The 15,738-nt window shown below is 39.5% G+C and overlaps 1 protein-coding gene across 10 annotated transcripts in view; it reads right to left on the bottom strand.

Moving 5' to 3' along the window:
* ERC2 (ELKS/RAB6-interacting/CAST family member 2) overlaps positions 1–15,738 on the bottom strand; it is a 916,980-nt gene that overhangs the window by 402,878 nt on the left and 498,364 nt on the right. For all 10 annotated transcript variants that reach the window (XR_006385123.1, XR_006385122.1, XM_044253352.1 and 7 more), the window contains one exon: positions 13,638–13,773. Coding sequence is in view for 8 of the 10 variants with exons in the window: in XM_044253352.1 (XP_044109287.1) it covers positions 13,638–13,773 (136 nt within the window). In the remaining 2 variants the exon portion in view is untranslated. The remainder of the gene's footprint in view (positions 1–13,637; positions 13,774–15,738) is intronic.

The raw sequence follows: 15,738 nt of genomic DNA, 5'->3' as shown, positions 1-15,738 counted from the left end.
CCAAGCCTAAAGAATTAAAAACATTATAAACCCTGTTAAACTGAAAAGAGGGTCCTCCTATTACCTATAATATACCTCCTAGACTTCGTAGCTCCTAAAGATGCACTATTAACTACCACCCTGTGTCAACACATTGGATTCTAGTGTACCTGTGGCAATTCCTGTGAAGTGAAACTTTACCCAGGTGACCAAGCCACAGGCTAATATGTTCCTAATCCCTCTTTAGAGTAAGGGGCAAAATAACCTTGAAAGATGACTAAAAGGGCAAAGCCATCATTAAGCCAGGTTAAGAGAGGTGCACTATGGACTCTGAAAAACAATCTGAGGGGTTTGAAGTGGCGGGAAGTCGGGGTACCAGGTGGTGGGTATTATAGAGGGCACAGATTGCATGGAGCACTGGGTGTGGTGAAAAAATAATGATACTGTTATGCTGAAAATAAATAAATGAAAAAAAAAGAGAGGTGCAGTTCATTCAGAAATTACAGGCCCATTTATGATCAGACTCAGGCATGCAGGAGACATACATGCATTTCAAGGTTATATTGTTCAACTGTTAACATGTTCAAATTTGAGGTTTTCTAATTTCTCATAAGGATCCTTTCACAGCCAAAAACGTACAAGCAAAATAAAAACAAGACTGCTGGTAACGACACAGGGACACTCTGTGCTTCATTTTCAACCCGTATAACTGATTTTGACAGCACAGCAGGAACCTAAAGCGCTATAGTCCACACTGCCCAAGAATGGCTTTAGCAGGAAAAGGGCAAAACTGTGTCCAAATGAGAACTAACAATGGATACCTGAAAAAAAAAATGCAACTTTATATTTAAGGCTAGAATAATTTCCACATCTTCCTCTAAAACATTCTTCATCTAATTTGGATTTGGGGCATAGCATTATGTGAGTTTATAACCAGAAGTCAATGTAGATCCCAAAGTCAAAAAGTGATAGAAGGAAATAGCACTATACCTTTCATAAACATTTTTCAAGTTTGTTTCACATCAACTTTTTTAATGAGGTGCAATTTTTAAAAGGTATATCAGAAGTAGAATTTTCTTGGTCAATCATTCTAATACAATTGCTATTTAATCAAGTGACAGGCACAAACCCATTGCAAGATGCTCAGGTGAATTCTTATTCAGCAAGGATAATTTTATGCTTAATAAAGTGTCACTGCAGAGCTTTTTCAACCTCAAACTGTAATCAAAGAGCTGATTGCATATCTCAGTTATTAGCACTGTGAATTGTCTAGATCAGCATTTACCCAAGTTTTGCAAAATACTAACTCTTTGCAATGTTAATAGATGTTCCAGGAAAAAAATCTTTTTGTTAAATGATTTGGAGAAATTTTGGATTAAAGAATATTAAACATGACTACAGAACTTCTCAGAGTTTTACCATGCTAATATGCATGGTGGCTCTCCAAGTGAAGAATAGAGTACATATTATTTTCCAGAAGCATTTGACAAATGGAACCCTTTCTTCTAATGGTATCTCATAGAACTTCACTTTGATAAACATGCTTTGGGAAATGCGAACCTAGATAGTATCAACCCAGTTTTTGTCAAATTAGTCTCTCTCCATTTTCCCACAGTTCATTATGACCCACATAGTTGAGGGGGGGAAATAGCCTCTATGACACAGTGGCTTATTAAAATAATAGTCTATTTCACCAACAATTACAGTTAAAAACCACAAAGTTTCTGCCCTTGAGAAAGAAGTCTGTAACCCAGGTGGCTCAATTCTGAGGAGTTCCTGCATTGTGTATCTTATATCCAGGCTGTCACTGTTCTAATCTTTATCTTTTACTTAAAAAGTAGCAACTGGTGGATGTGTTATTATAACCGACTACTCTGAAGAAAGAAAACATAATGTTTTAGTGCACAGTACAAAAGTCTTCTCAAAATGGCAGGCATGGCACTTCAGATAGAGAACAGAAAGAGTTTAGAATAAATGATACTTAGAGCCAAATAATATATTACAAGGCTGGTACTGAAGAAGACCAATGGATTCCCAACTGGAGGATGTCCTTGACACTGAAATGAATGCTCCATTAGGGTAGCAATTGGCCATGAGTTGCCCTCTTGGATGGTACCTTTAATCATCACAGGCAGGCACCCTCCAGTTAGTCTCAGGATGCCAGGATTTCAGAGTTGAAAGGGGCCTTAACCCTTGTACAAATCCCTTGTTTTATAAATGAGAAAACAGGCTCAAAGAGGAAAAACAACAACAAAAACAAAAAACTATGTGCCAAAGGTCACATGGCTAAATTAGTGATTGAGCCTAGCCTACACCCCAGATCCCCAATTCCCTGGGTACTCTCATCCCCACTCACTCAGAACCTTGTATTCCATGGAAGAACTTTGATTCAGGTAGCCCTCTGGAAGCTTCTATTCTGGCTTGCCAGAGCCAAGGCTCTAGGTGTAGACATATCCTCATGGTTACCTCTTCCCAATGGTCTTCTATTCCAGAGCAAGCAGCCACCAAGGAACACATGATCTGGACTTGCAGAGCTACTACAAGTCAGATATGCCAGGGAAGGACATCTTTGCTCAGAAGAAAAGATCTTGAAATATTCAAGGGTAAAGAATCTTGTCTTTAAGATTAAATCCCAGCCATAGCACAGTACCTGGTATAGAGAAGTGCTCAAAAAATATCAGTGGGACTACTTCAGAACTCAGGACAGATTTCTGCATGCCTTGAAGAAACATTTTAATCTATTTCATTAGTTAAAAGAAACTTATCCACTATCCCATAAAATTCATGTGACGCTTCTATGCCCAAGTTTATACAACCCAATTTTTTCCATTTTTGGAATGGCTTGACCACCATTTTCACTGTTGCCATAGTTACTGGGGCTAGTGAGCATACAAAGAGACAGTTTGCACAGGAGAGAGGGGTTTCCCACTCAAGACTGAGACCTGGGAAAGAATGCCAGTTCTTTCTCTTGTTCAAATCACCAAGTCTCAATCTTCTCAACTGTACAATGGTTCCAAAGATGATAGCTACCTCATTCATTTCTTGGGAAGACTGAACAAGTCATATGTATATAGAGCTACTTGGCCAACTAAGATTGGTTTTTAACAGCTGTTTGTATTTTTCTTAAGGTTTTATTTATTTATCTTCAGAGAGAAGATTATTATCAGAGAGAGAGAAAGAGAAAGTGAATGTACAAGTAGAACGAGAGGGAGAAACAGGCTCCACACTGATCAGAGAGCCTGAATTGGGGCTCCATCCTAAGATTCTGAGATCGTGATCTGAGCTGAAGGCAGACATTTAACCAACTGAGACACCCAGGCACGCCAACGGCTTTTTGGATTGAAGAGAAGTATGAAGCTGGGTAGGTAAGAGTCCTGAGATCGGTGGCATGTGCCTGCCATGATAATCAAAGAGTGCACCACATGCTTATCAGATACTCACTGGAGATGACATGGTATGCTGCCCAGATTCGTTTTCAGGACTAAGGCATTCCTTCCCCAGCTGCTGTCATGGATGCACTTTCCAAGGTTTTGCCCTCCCCTGGGGTTGACCATATCCACTCACTTGTTGATGAGAGGTAACAAAGGCTCAGCCTTCTTATCTCAATTGGGGTCAGCTCCCTCCAAATGGCCACCCCAACTCCATAGGGTACGGATGGGAACTGCTGAGTCTCCCTTGCAACTATGTTGCAGTTTAACTTCTCCAGTGCCTCCAGCTTCTCTCCCTTCCTGAGAGTACCCCCCACCACAGTAGGTCTCCTACATGTTCATCTCACTCTCAGTTTCTTAGGAACTCAACCAAAGACATTACCCTTGGAAGAGTTCTTTGCTCAATAAAAAACAGCAGCTAGTATTCTAATTGTTGACATATTTAAGCAACCTATACTTCTTTTCCATGAAAGGAGACTTTCTGAGTTCCTTTACAGGTGACATTGTTTTATTGGATGAGGAAAGGGGCAAAGAGATAAAGAACTTAAACTGATCTTTATTTAGCATTTAAAAAGTCCGAGGCTACGTGGTCTGTTCTCACAATTTTCTTCACCACCGATTTGCTACTTTTTTAGTTATTCTAATTGTAAAGACATGAAAGAGTCATAGAAGATGATAGAATACCCTGTTCATTAGCTTTGCATAAAGCTTAGTTTATTGTGAGGAATCATTTCATGTCATCTTAAATGGCCAATCTAATATCCATTGCTGAAAGAGCATAGGCCCAATCTTGGGGCTTATGGGTTAATGGTTCAACTCCTACTGAAGATAGACATATCTTATGGAAACAGTGGGCTATACAAAGCACACTAGACAGGGAGGCAAAAGGCCTGGGATTTGGTCTCCCCTCTGCCAATAACTCCCTCTGGAAACTCGGGCAGTTCACGTGTCTTTTCTGGGCCCTCCTTTCCTCATCAGCAAAGCAAGGGGCTTGTATTAAATAAAATCTAAGGTCCTTTCTAGTAAGAAAAACTTACGATTGCTTAACCTTGCAGGGTTTTTCCAGGCAGCATAAATAAGATGTAGAGAGAAAGTTTAATACCAGAGATGAAATTAAAAGTATCATAAATTCAAATTACTAACTTCCCAAATGTGTATTACAGGAGAGACTATTAAATGACTAGGAACAGATTTTTATAGTTTTATTTTCCTTTTGCAAGATTTCCAACTAAATCATTGCCCATGTCATTGATTGTCATTTCCGTAATCTGGAGTGTTTGAATATATAGCTTAGCAATGCTTTGGACAAGCCATAAGTCAAAGTTAACATTTTTAAAAAATTAACCATGCCCAGGTCTCTACCTTGCATAGAGACATACTGAAATACCAACAACCATTAGAAAGAGGTTATTGATGTTGGGGTGACATGCACTGTGATTTGCAGGTGCCCCCCTGGCTAACCTCTGGTAGCCATATCTCAGGGTAAACGTGCCATAATTACCCTGGCCAGGAAGAGCTGGTTTAACTGTACTGGCTCTTTAGATGTATGTTGAACATGACTGCCCTTTAGGGATTTCCAGAGTCCATGTGTGTGAGTTATCATGTGAATTCTACCTTTGAAAAAAAAGTAAGGTATGCTATCAGAATTATTTTTTTTTTTCAATCCCCTTGCCTTCAAAGTGTAGGTTCCTCAGTAAGTGTGGATGGAAAGACGTACAGATGCTCCCAAGCACACAACCTAAAGGTCTCATTTCTCAGTGGCTTTTAAAGCACAACTTCTGGTCCAGAAACTTTTGCCTGGGGAAGCAATTTTTTCAGTTTCCAAAAGCTGAGCTTTAGTCTGTCCTTCACAGGAAAGCTTTGCCTCCTCAAAGCTTTGCCTTTAATGAGACCTAAGATTGCAGATGAGTCAATGGATCACTGTCTGAGGCTCAGTTTCCCCATCTATAAAACAAAAACACACAAACTTGCCTCACCCAATCCTCAAGGTCAATGGGAGGATCCAGTCTGAAGATCATCCCATGGAAGCACTTTGAGAAGCACCCAATGCTCTAGCTAAAATGTGTGGTTGTTGTTATTGTCTAACCTGATCATCTGTAGTAAATTTTAGAAAACATATTAAAATTATGTCTCCAGTTTATGGCCCAAGCCTCACCTCAAAGTAAGCCCAGAGGTCAGAGTTAAAGGTAAACAGAGGGGGTGCCTGGTGGCTCAGTTGGTTAAGCATCTGCCTTCAGCTCAGGTCATGATCCCAGGGTCCTGGGAGGGAGTCCCACTTGGCATTCTCTATTCAGTGAGGAGCCTGCTTCTCCCTCTCCCTCTGCCTGATGCTCCCCCTGCTTGTGCTCTCTCTCAAATATATAGGTAAAATCTTAAAAAAAAAAAAAATAAAAGAAAGAAAGAAAGTAAGTAAACAGAGGAAAGGCAGGATCTACAAAGCAAGTCCCTGCTCTTTCCCTAGAGCCGAGGCACGCCTATAAACACTTCTAAATCTCACTAGAGAACACAGGGGGATGCACGCTGCCTTTCCCTCATCAATTTATATTTCAGGGACCAAAAAGAGAAAATGGAATTATATCTAAAAACTAGTCTGATCCTCTTTAGGAACCTCCTTTGAAAGGAACAAGAGATTACCATATTACTCCAGCAAGATTTCTTTCTCCATCCTCCATCCCCTCAAGCTTTGTCATTTCAGAGCATTCAGGATTCTGCTTCCATAATAACAATGATTTCATTTGACAAATATGTCACATTTCATTCTGTAGGATCTTCAGCCTTCGACAAACATTCACTTTGCTGAGGACTAAGAGCCACTAATGGAGTGAAACCTGAAAACCCTTCAGAAAAGAATAATGAACCTCACTCTGTCTCCAGGGGGTAATTTAGTAGGTAGATTAGGCAACACTTGATTAAGGGTAAACCTCTCCTTTCCATAGAAATATATTGTGTTTGTATAGAGGGGCTGTATGAAGTGGAGGATTAGGTCACAAATCCTCAAGAAAAAGCAGAAGACGTTTCTCAGAAGAAACATTCGAGTTACGGCACATTTGGAAAAACAAGTAATACTTTATTGGAAGGAAAGAAGAAAAACCCCACATACAACAGTTTTATTTACACGATTTCACTTAGCTTCTCGGAATGTTTCTAACAAATGGTTAGTTCTCAAATACATTGCGCAGGACGCCTTGTCACCCCCTGACAGTCTGTGAGTTACTACAAAGAGTAACGACTCAACTCAAGGCTACCAGAACTGATTGTCAAATAAGAATTTCTGAAACTGCCTATAGGGAACTGCTATAACAAAAAGTCGTCTTTGGCTCATGAGGGATGAGAGTGTGAAAGAAAAACAAATGTCAACATAAATCCCCAAGGAAAGAAAGCACTTCTGTACTAAACTTCAGTCCTACCCTCCAATGTTCTGTGTCCTCTGCAGACCTGCAAATACTTGAGTATTTCTTGTTGTCTGAAACAATGCTCTTGTTGTCTTGTTGTCTGAAACCATGAACAGAATCTGGAAATGTTGGATGTAGCTCCATCCACATTTCAACAACACAACAGAATTTATCCACAGTTTAATGGAACATCCTAATCTCTACCCATCAACAGAAAATGGCAAGGCAAACAAAACATCTCACAGTGTTAAAAAGATCATAATAAATTCTAAAGCAAATTTGAACAAATGTGGATTTTTCTTTTAAACCTGTGTTCAGATGACTTTTCCCATCTTTCCATATGTTAAATAAGATGGCTGAAATGAAAAAAAAAAAAAAGATGGCTGAAATGGAGCCTCCCTAAATCACTCCACACTGTGCCTACCGAACAGCCATGAAAAACCAGGTACTAAATAAACGTGTTTTGACAATGATGAATCTCTTAACTCAGCTGGTCAGGTTTCTTCTAATGGCAGTACTTAGAAGTGTACCATAACACATGAACATAGATCACAGTTTGAGTAACAATTTTAAGCTTAGGGAACTGAAAGAGAAATGAACTTAACTCAATGACTTGGAGAGATGAACATAGAGATATGAGGCTTAAAAACTGCTGCTTAGGTCACTCGTGTCCCTCTGCAAAGAAACAACTTATCAAGGCTTAGGAACTTCATAACGAACTATATGTTTTGCTGAAAGCAATATATATATATATATATATATATTGAGGTTTCTATTGTTTGTTACACTTACTCAGTTAGCTGCCTCCAACTTCAATTGGAGAAACAAAGTAAAGGAAGTCCCTTTGGAAAAAAGATATGAACATATAGACTTGTACAAATTGAAAAATAAAATTGTCTTTCTAGCTTTTCTTATTTTTTTAGAACTCTACTAAAAGGACAAAAATAAATGGGAACATTCATTTGCTTTTTAAACTGATCACACTCGGGTTTAACCACTGGCAGAGAAGAAACTTTACAGTTCCCTGGGAACCTATAATTTGGAAACGGAAGCACACAAGAACAGACTTTAGTTTTCAGGCAATAAATTGAAGAGAATTCTGCAGACATACAACAGAAAAAGAGCATAAAATATTGGCTTGTGCATTTCTTAGAATGTTAGTTCATTAACTCGATAACTGCACAGGGAAAAATGCAGCCAAAATCTACAATGATGTCCAAAGGGATTTCAAATTGGCATATTTACGCAGCAAGAAATAGCTGGAGGTTGGGGGTTGGGGGGTGGGAAAGCATCCCATTCTGGTAATGACGATTTAGTGTGAATCTCCGGAAAGACACCTTGTTGAAAAATCCCCATGCAGTCTCTAATGGGACACACAGAAGCCCAAAGCCCCAAGGCCAGACATAAATATCATCCTCCATAATCTGTGTCATGGGGAATAGTTCTATAGAATTATACAAAAAAACATGATCTTTTACATTTACCTTTCACACACAATTCAACATAAACTTGAAAAACGTTTTAATTTTTCCTCCTTATTGCCCAATATGTTGTTTAATGCTTTATTGGAAACTTTCATTTACTGGTGTGTGCTCTGTATCTGTATTACTCATCAGTATAAAATAGTTGCAAAGGAATTGTTGGATGATAATCCCCATGGTCACTGTCTTCTATGGTTAAATGCTCATTATCAGTCTCTCTGGAGAAAAGCTCTAGTAACTGAACCCCACATAGATCAGGTACGGCACTAGGCCCTTTCATAAAGCTCATCTTATTTAACACTCTCAAGGCAATAGAGATTGTAATTCCTTCTTATAGATGAAAAAATAGTGAGAGTCAGAGAGGTTTCCTACCTTACTGAAATCCTGAGCTAATAATACTAAGGGCCAATATTTGAAAACTGGACAGTTTAGCTCCATGGTTCTTGATCTTTCCCTTCCTGCTCTCCTTGCCAAATTCTCCAAAGTATGATGCAAGAAGTTAATTCAAGAAATTCTTTATTCTTATAGCTTGTGAGCATTTCCTCTGAGGAATAATAATTCAAGGTATTCGAGGTATTTTCAGATAAAAAAAGGACTCAGGACAATTACATTAAACTGCTCTCTTGAATGGATCAAGCTGAGCTAGCCAGGGTGCTAGTCTCTTTACTTACATGATGTGAAGCCAGTGGGACCAGAGTACAGCGATGCACAGTAGAGGCTACAAGCCAATGGTCAATTCATCTGTCCATGTGCTTCACTAGATCCAGAGTGTTTTTAAGAAATGCACCAAATCTATAGATTTCACATTAAAAAAATGTATATTTTATGGCAATCAGATGGCCCCTCAACCCTAGGCTCACCTTTCTGGAAGCATTCAGTCGAAGCTTAGTGGTCTCAATCCCTTTGATGAGCCTTGGGTCCTTGGGTTCCTCACAGTCCCTACCACCCTCTATCAGATCCATATACTAACACCCCTGTAGCTGTAACTTTTCATTATGTTTATGTTACTGTTTTTTCTTATGTAGAGAAATGTTTCTCCAAATGTTGTCCCTTTTGATAGTTTCAATGACTGGTCTCCAGTCCTTATACTTCCTTGTACTTCCTCCCTTTAAAATGGTCTCTTCATGGGTAGAGTATACTTCCCTAATCCCCACTAATTTGCTCGCCCATGTGCCTTGCTTTGGTGAGTGGTGGGGCCATGGTGTGAAAATCACAGCATCAGTTTAGGTCTAGGCTGTCTGAGACCTTGAGAGTTTCTGCTTACTCTCTTGTGCCCTGCTACTGTCATCAGAAGAGTTTCCCCAGTGGCACTGACCCCCTTCAGCCTGAGTCTCGGGATAAACATTTGTAGAATGGGGCTGCCCCAGCCACCCAAAGACCTGCAGTGAGAAACAGAAATGCCCACTTAAGCCCACCCTAGAGAAGCTGAGCCACTTGGTCAATCTGAAAAATCTGTGACAATTACTATTGATGCTTTAAAGTCACTGAGCTTTGGGATGATTTGCTACACAGCATTATTATGGCAATTGCTAACTGATACATCTCTACCAAAAATTTAAATTAAGACACGCTGAAAGAATGAAACATCATAATTTTTTCTTACATGAAAACCTGCTTCCTATTTACTCTAATAGCCTAGACCCTGGAGGCATCTGAATTTACAATTCCTTCCATAAAACTATAAACCTAAGAACTAAAGAAGGTTGGGTTTGTGAAATGTTTCTTAGCATGACTGTATATCCAGATTGGACAGAAATAGCCCAGTTTTTGCCTGTTGCTGTTATGTCCTGGTTTGAATACATTCATGCAACTTTGTCTCCAATTTTCAAAACTAGTTGAATCTCTTCAATTTCTCCTTTGGAACCTCATCCAACAGCTATTATTGTTGCAGAAAATACTGTACCTGAGATTTTTTTTGATATGATAGTTATTTGGTTGATCAAAATCATTAAGTCAGCATGTCCAACCCTTACAAAAAACTAGAATAGAATGAACCAAATTTATTAGGTGCCAATCCTACTACTAACAACTACTAACTACAACTACTAACCAATCCCACAACTACTAACTAATCAACCAACTTTCCGAACAACCAAACTGGATCCCAATTGACAGACATTTATTAAAAGGCTGAAGAAGCTAACTCATAAACAGGAAATACTTAAAACAACAGTGATATTAAAAAAGCAAATGCCCTGAGAAAGTATAGTTCTGTCTTCAGAAGGCAGTAATTACTGCATCTGAGTACATCTGCTTAACAATCCAAGAAAGTGGGAGTTTCACTCTCTATTAACCTTAACCAAAGACATTTTCATCAAAATTAATCGTGATTAGTTTTTATTGCATTTCAAATGCTATCCTTTATTTGGGGTGGTCAGGAATGCAACTAAGCAATTCCAGACCATGCTATCTTTTATGAATAGGTCTATGAGGTAGTTATCAAGAGGCCCCTTATAAAAATATTGCTATGCAAAAGTTCATGAGTCAAAGCAAGACATTAATTTCCATAACTAGATGTGTCCTTAGAAAAGAAATGACTATATATAGAAAAGACAGCAAGTCTGATGCTCAGAACATATCAAGAGTAGAACTGTATAAATGCCCACGCATATCATAGACAAAAATTTCACAAAATGTTCCTTTTACCTTTTCTTTGTTATCATAATAACAATTAATCATTAATACTTGTGAGCATAGCTTGTGCCAAGTATAATTCTAAATTCTTTATATGCATTGACTCTTTAATCCTCAGAGCAACTCTGAAGTAGATGCAATTATTATTATTCCCATATTACAGATGAGGAAACTGAAATGAGGAAGAATAAGTCACTTGCCTAAGGATATTTAGTGAGTAAATTCTGAAGCTTGGAAAGAATCCTGGGCATTCAAGCCCCAGAGTCAGTTAAAGAAAGATGGTAACCCTAACCTCACTGAAAACTGACACCACAGTCAATCAGTCCGTTATGTTCTGTGCCCTCCTGTAGCTTGCTCTATGCAGACCCCATACCTTTGTTGACAGTTCTCTTGCCTGGAGTGCCTTCCCTCTGGCTGTGTCCCTCCCATGTCAGCTCTAATCCCACCTGCTCCATGAAGACTCTCAGCCACTCCACAGTTTTCTTGTCACCCTCTTAGAACTCTGTTTCCGAACTCTCATCACCATCTAAAGATGGTCAGATCTAAGTTTTTGAGTCCTGGCTCTGCCACTTACTAGTTAAGTAATTTGGGGCAAGTTATAGAACCTCTCAGAGCCTCCTTCTTCTCATATATCAAATGGGATAACAGGTTATCTATCCCATAAGATGGCTGTAGTGGTTCTCTATGGTTTTACTGTGCAGCACACCTTCTAGTAACACACTCCTTTCTTTCTTGTGTGAGGTCACCAGTTCCTACTTTCAGCCCATAGGATTTGGGTGTGGCTAACCTGTATCCCTTAGGCTCCAGGTGATCACATCCTGGCCTGGCCAATATACCCCTTCTTTCAGTTTGAACTTTTGCTAGAATCACTAAGAAAGAACGTTTCTCCTCTCTGAGCATGACTATACTCACATTGGAGGCTGGCTGCTGGTGGCCATGACTGGCATCACTGTGGACAGCTCTCTTAAGAATCAAAGCAACAAAGAGCCGAGCACACCTATAGTAGGATGGAGACAGATTCCTGACGCCAGTGTGTGAATATCTGAGTGTAGCCTGCAGTCCACCTGGCCTTTTCAGTTAATTGATTCCTTTTTTGCTTACTTCAGATTGACTTGTGCTCCTATCAGTTAGAACTAAGGGTCCCAACTAACCCAACTCTTAAGAATTAAATAGGTGCTGGAGCACCTGGGTGGTTCAGTCAGTTAAGCATCTGCCTTTCTGCTCAGGTCATGACACCAGGGTCCTGAGATCAAGTCCCGCCTCGGGCTCCCTCTCAGCAGAAGGCTGCTTCTCCCTCTCCTGCTTGTGCTCTTTCTCACTTGCTCTGCTCTCTCTCTCAAATAAATGAAATCTTTTTAAAAAAATTAAATAGGTGCTGTGAGTTACATAGCACCTAGTATACTGAAGAGTTCAGTAAATGATAACTACTACAGAGATTATTCCTCTACATTAGTTTCTTGAAGGCTGACCCAGTTTACCAAATATAAAATCAACAACACTGTGGTGAGGAACAAATAAGAATATTTGCCTGGCAAAGCAATAAAATGTTCTATAGGTTTTAGTTCTTGTGATCTCAGTCTCCAGGCTCCAATCTAATATGTTGTATGACTGGTGGGAAATCTAAGACCCAAATCCTGGGACAAGAATATTGAGAAAGCTGTGGATTTGAATAAGCTACCAGTCCATGCTCAGGTGTTCCCAAGCCTGAACAAAGGACCTGATGCTACTATTGTTCTAACCAAATCAACCATCCGTGCAAATGGCCTTGATTGAAACCATTAAGGCACCTCTAGGACACAGAGAAAAAAGAAACTAATATTGACTAAGTAACCTCCATGTGCCATGATCTGTGCAAGACATTTCCTTGTATTTCCTACTAGAATAATTATTTATTTCCCTTTTGGTCAATTAAAAAGATGAACTGAATACATACTGAAACTATCTAACTCCTTCTATCTCCAAGGAGGAAACCTAATATATAACTGGAGAAAGACACTAATTAATAAGCAAAATTTAACATGAACTCCGGCCAAGTTGAACTTGAACTGTTCTGTTTAAAGGCACACTGGAATAAATAAAGGAACTTCAAAGCAAATGCCCTGTTTTAGCTTGAATGTTTTATTGAGCACATGAGGAGAGCTCCTTTGCCAAAAATAGGGATGGTTAATGAGGAAAAATTGGTGTTTTCAGTCAGCCAGTTGGTTTCTGAGATAGGGCTGTCCATTCAGAGATAACTATATTACACAGGGAAGACAGAATAATGATCTGTCTGAGAGCCTCAGTTTTGAACAAAACAAAACCAGTTTTGTAAACTGAGATCAACTTAATGCATCCTTTTTCAAATACCTTCTGTGATAATATACATACATTTCCCTTCTACTAACGCCAAAACCACTGAAATATAACTCTAAAAGGAGGACATTTCTATGTTTTGAGCTTCTTGCCAACTATATAAATGCAGCCCTTACCTTTTAAAGTGAGGTATAGAAACCAACAGACTGTGCAGTATTATAGTTTCCATCATAATCAGCTCTTATTGGGCACCATTCCGAAAATGATGCCCCACAGACCTACTGGGTTCTCTGGGAGCACACTGCTACTACTGGACTCAAAGCTAAGGCAAGTCCCCCATTTCTGTTCGTATTTTTCCACAGCAATGTGTATATGTCAGAGACAGTCAATCTTCAATTATTTAGGTTTTAAGAGGAGAAGCCTGAGCTCACCTGCAAGTGTTGTGAGTTGTCAGCCATGCTATCTTCTCGCCTGCGGACTTCTTCCAGTAATTGGGCATTTTTCTTCTTTTCCAACTGTTGGTTGTGCTTGAGGTTGGCCACCTTCTTATTCTGATCCTTCATATGCCTGAGAAAAGTCAGCAGCGTGTGGTTAAATTCAACCACTGGAAGATCATAAGTTATCACAACAGAATTACTACAGATAGAATATATTGATATGGATTCAGAAAAAATTGGAACTTCAGAATATTCCATTAATTCAACCACAAGTATGTATTGAGCTCCCACTTAACGCCAAGTGCCAAGATGGCACCGGGGATGCCATGGTGAATGAGACATGTATAGTCTTCACCCAACTCATGGAGCTTGAAGTCCAGTGGGAGTGACAGACCAGTATCAAGGAGACATAACTTAGGTTTCCTAAAGGAAAGGAAATAAATCACATGCTGTCACAGATGATGATGTGCATTGTATGTGTGGACAGGCATGGGACAGGAAGATGACTTTAGGTACTGTGGCCAGGAAACCTCCCTAAGGAGGCAAGACAGTGGGAAACACTCCAAGTGACCAGCCAAGAAATCACCAGTGGAGGTGCTCCCCAAGTGGAAGGAGCAGCAAGTGAAATTCCCCAGGCAAGAAGAAACCAACTATTTCTAGGAACTGGAAGGCTGCAGTGAGGCTAGCCCAGGGCAAGGGGGATGAGAACCCACTCTCCCTGGGAACCTGGGATTGCAAAGGTAGGGAGTACTCAGGGAACACAGGGCCCCTGGTCTGTGACGGGGCATTTATTTTCTTCTAAGTGGTTGCTCATCTAATTATTATTATTCTTTTGGATCATGTTCCCATTCTGAGATCATAATCCATTACTTTGATTTTAAAATAACAATTACAAGGCTCCAATCAAATACATTGTCATCACTTAGCTCAAACAGAATAACACTTTGGCTAATCATCGTGTTATGTAAAGCCCTGGTGCTTGGAATAAAAGTTCTTAATGAATCTATAGGATGTCAAAGTGCAAAATCATAAAGTGATCAAGTGAGTAAAAGACTAAGGACAAAGGATGGGTTAAAAGAGTGGGAGGAGGAGTTCTAGGTTTAATGTGGACTATTTCACCAGCAGCGTTTAGCAAAACATTCCACAGATTTAGGCAACCATGTCCATGGCAGCTGGTATAAATCTAATCTCACACGTGAGGAGGCAGGAGGGCAGTACAGAGGGCTTGGGAGCACTGATTCCAAAAGAGGAGGGCCGCAAAACAGAATCTTCTGGGATCCTTCGAACTCTCCCCCACCCCCAATCCCCAGGCATTCCTAAGTCAGCCTCTGTCACTGAGCTCTGACTCCCAAAGCAAGAGAAAATCACTGTTCTCAAGGAAATGTGCATGAGATGAGAACTACACGATACACAGCAAACATGTCAAATTAAAACAATTACTAATCAAATGAAAGCCATGCTTAAGAAGAAATGTTTATTTGTTGTCCTCATAAAATTATATAGTCCCCTACTCCCTCTCACTCCAAGAAAATGAACGTCGAAAGAACTTATTAAGCTGAATGATCTTCTAAAAGAAATCCTGCTGATGAAAATATTCTGAACATTTTGGTCCTTATGAAAACTTACAGTACTGGCTGAAGCAGTGATTTAACAATTTCTGGTGACATTTATTATGAGGATTGTGGTGAGAGAGAACAGCCATCTACTTGCCGGATAATTTTTATCCGACATTTCCTCTTTTTTACCCAATACAGTATACATCCACATCTGAAACTATCAACTCAAGTTTCTTTTAGAAAATTATCTTTTGGTTCCTACAAATATGTTGAGAACAACCTCTTGCTTCCTAACTAAACAAGGATATAGTATTTCCAAAACTCATACTAACCCGAGGCAAGCATATTTCCCAGCTCAGGAAATAAGGTCCATGTCCAGTAATAGGATGTGATGGAGAGGTCAGTGCTATTAATGAGATTGTATAAGTATAGGACACTTTTTATAAAGAAATACTTTTTATAACTTTGAAGCACACACTTAAATAAAACCAACTGCTAAAACGTTTTGTTCCCAAGTACCACTGAAAAAAAAAATAGAT

Source organism: Neovison vison, chromosome 6 (genome assembly GCF_020171115.1).
Source record: "Neovison vison isolate M4711 chromosome 6, ASM_NN_V1, whole genome shotgun sequence".
NCBI lineage: Eukaryota > Metazoa > Chordata > Mammalia > Carnivora > Mustelidae > Neogale > Neogale vison.
The sequence above is the reverse complement of the archived record's forward strand: the minus strand, read 5'-3'. Positions and strand labels throughout refer to the sequence as shown.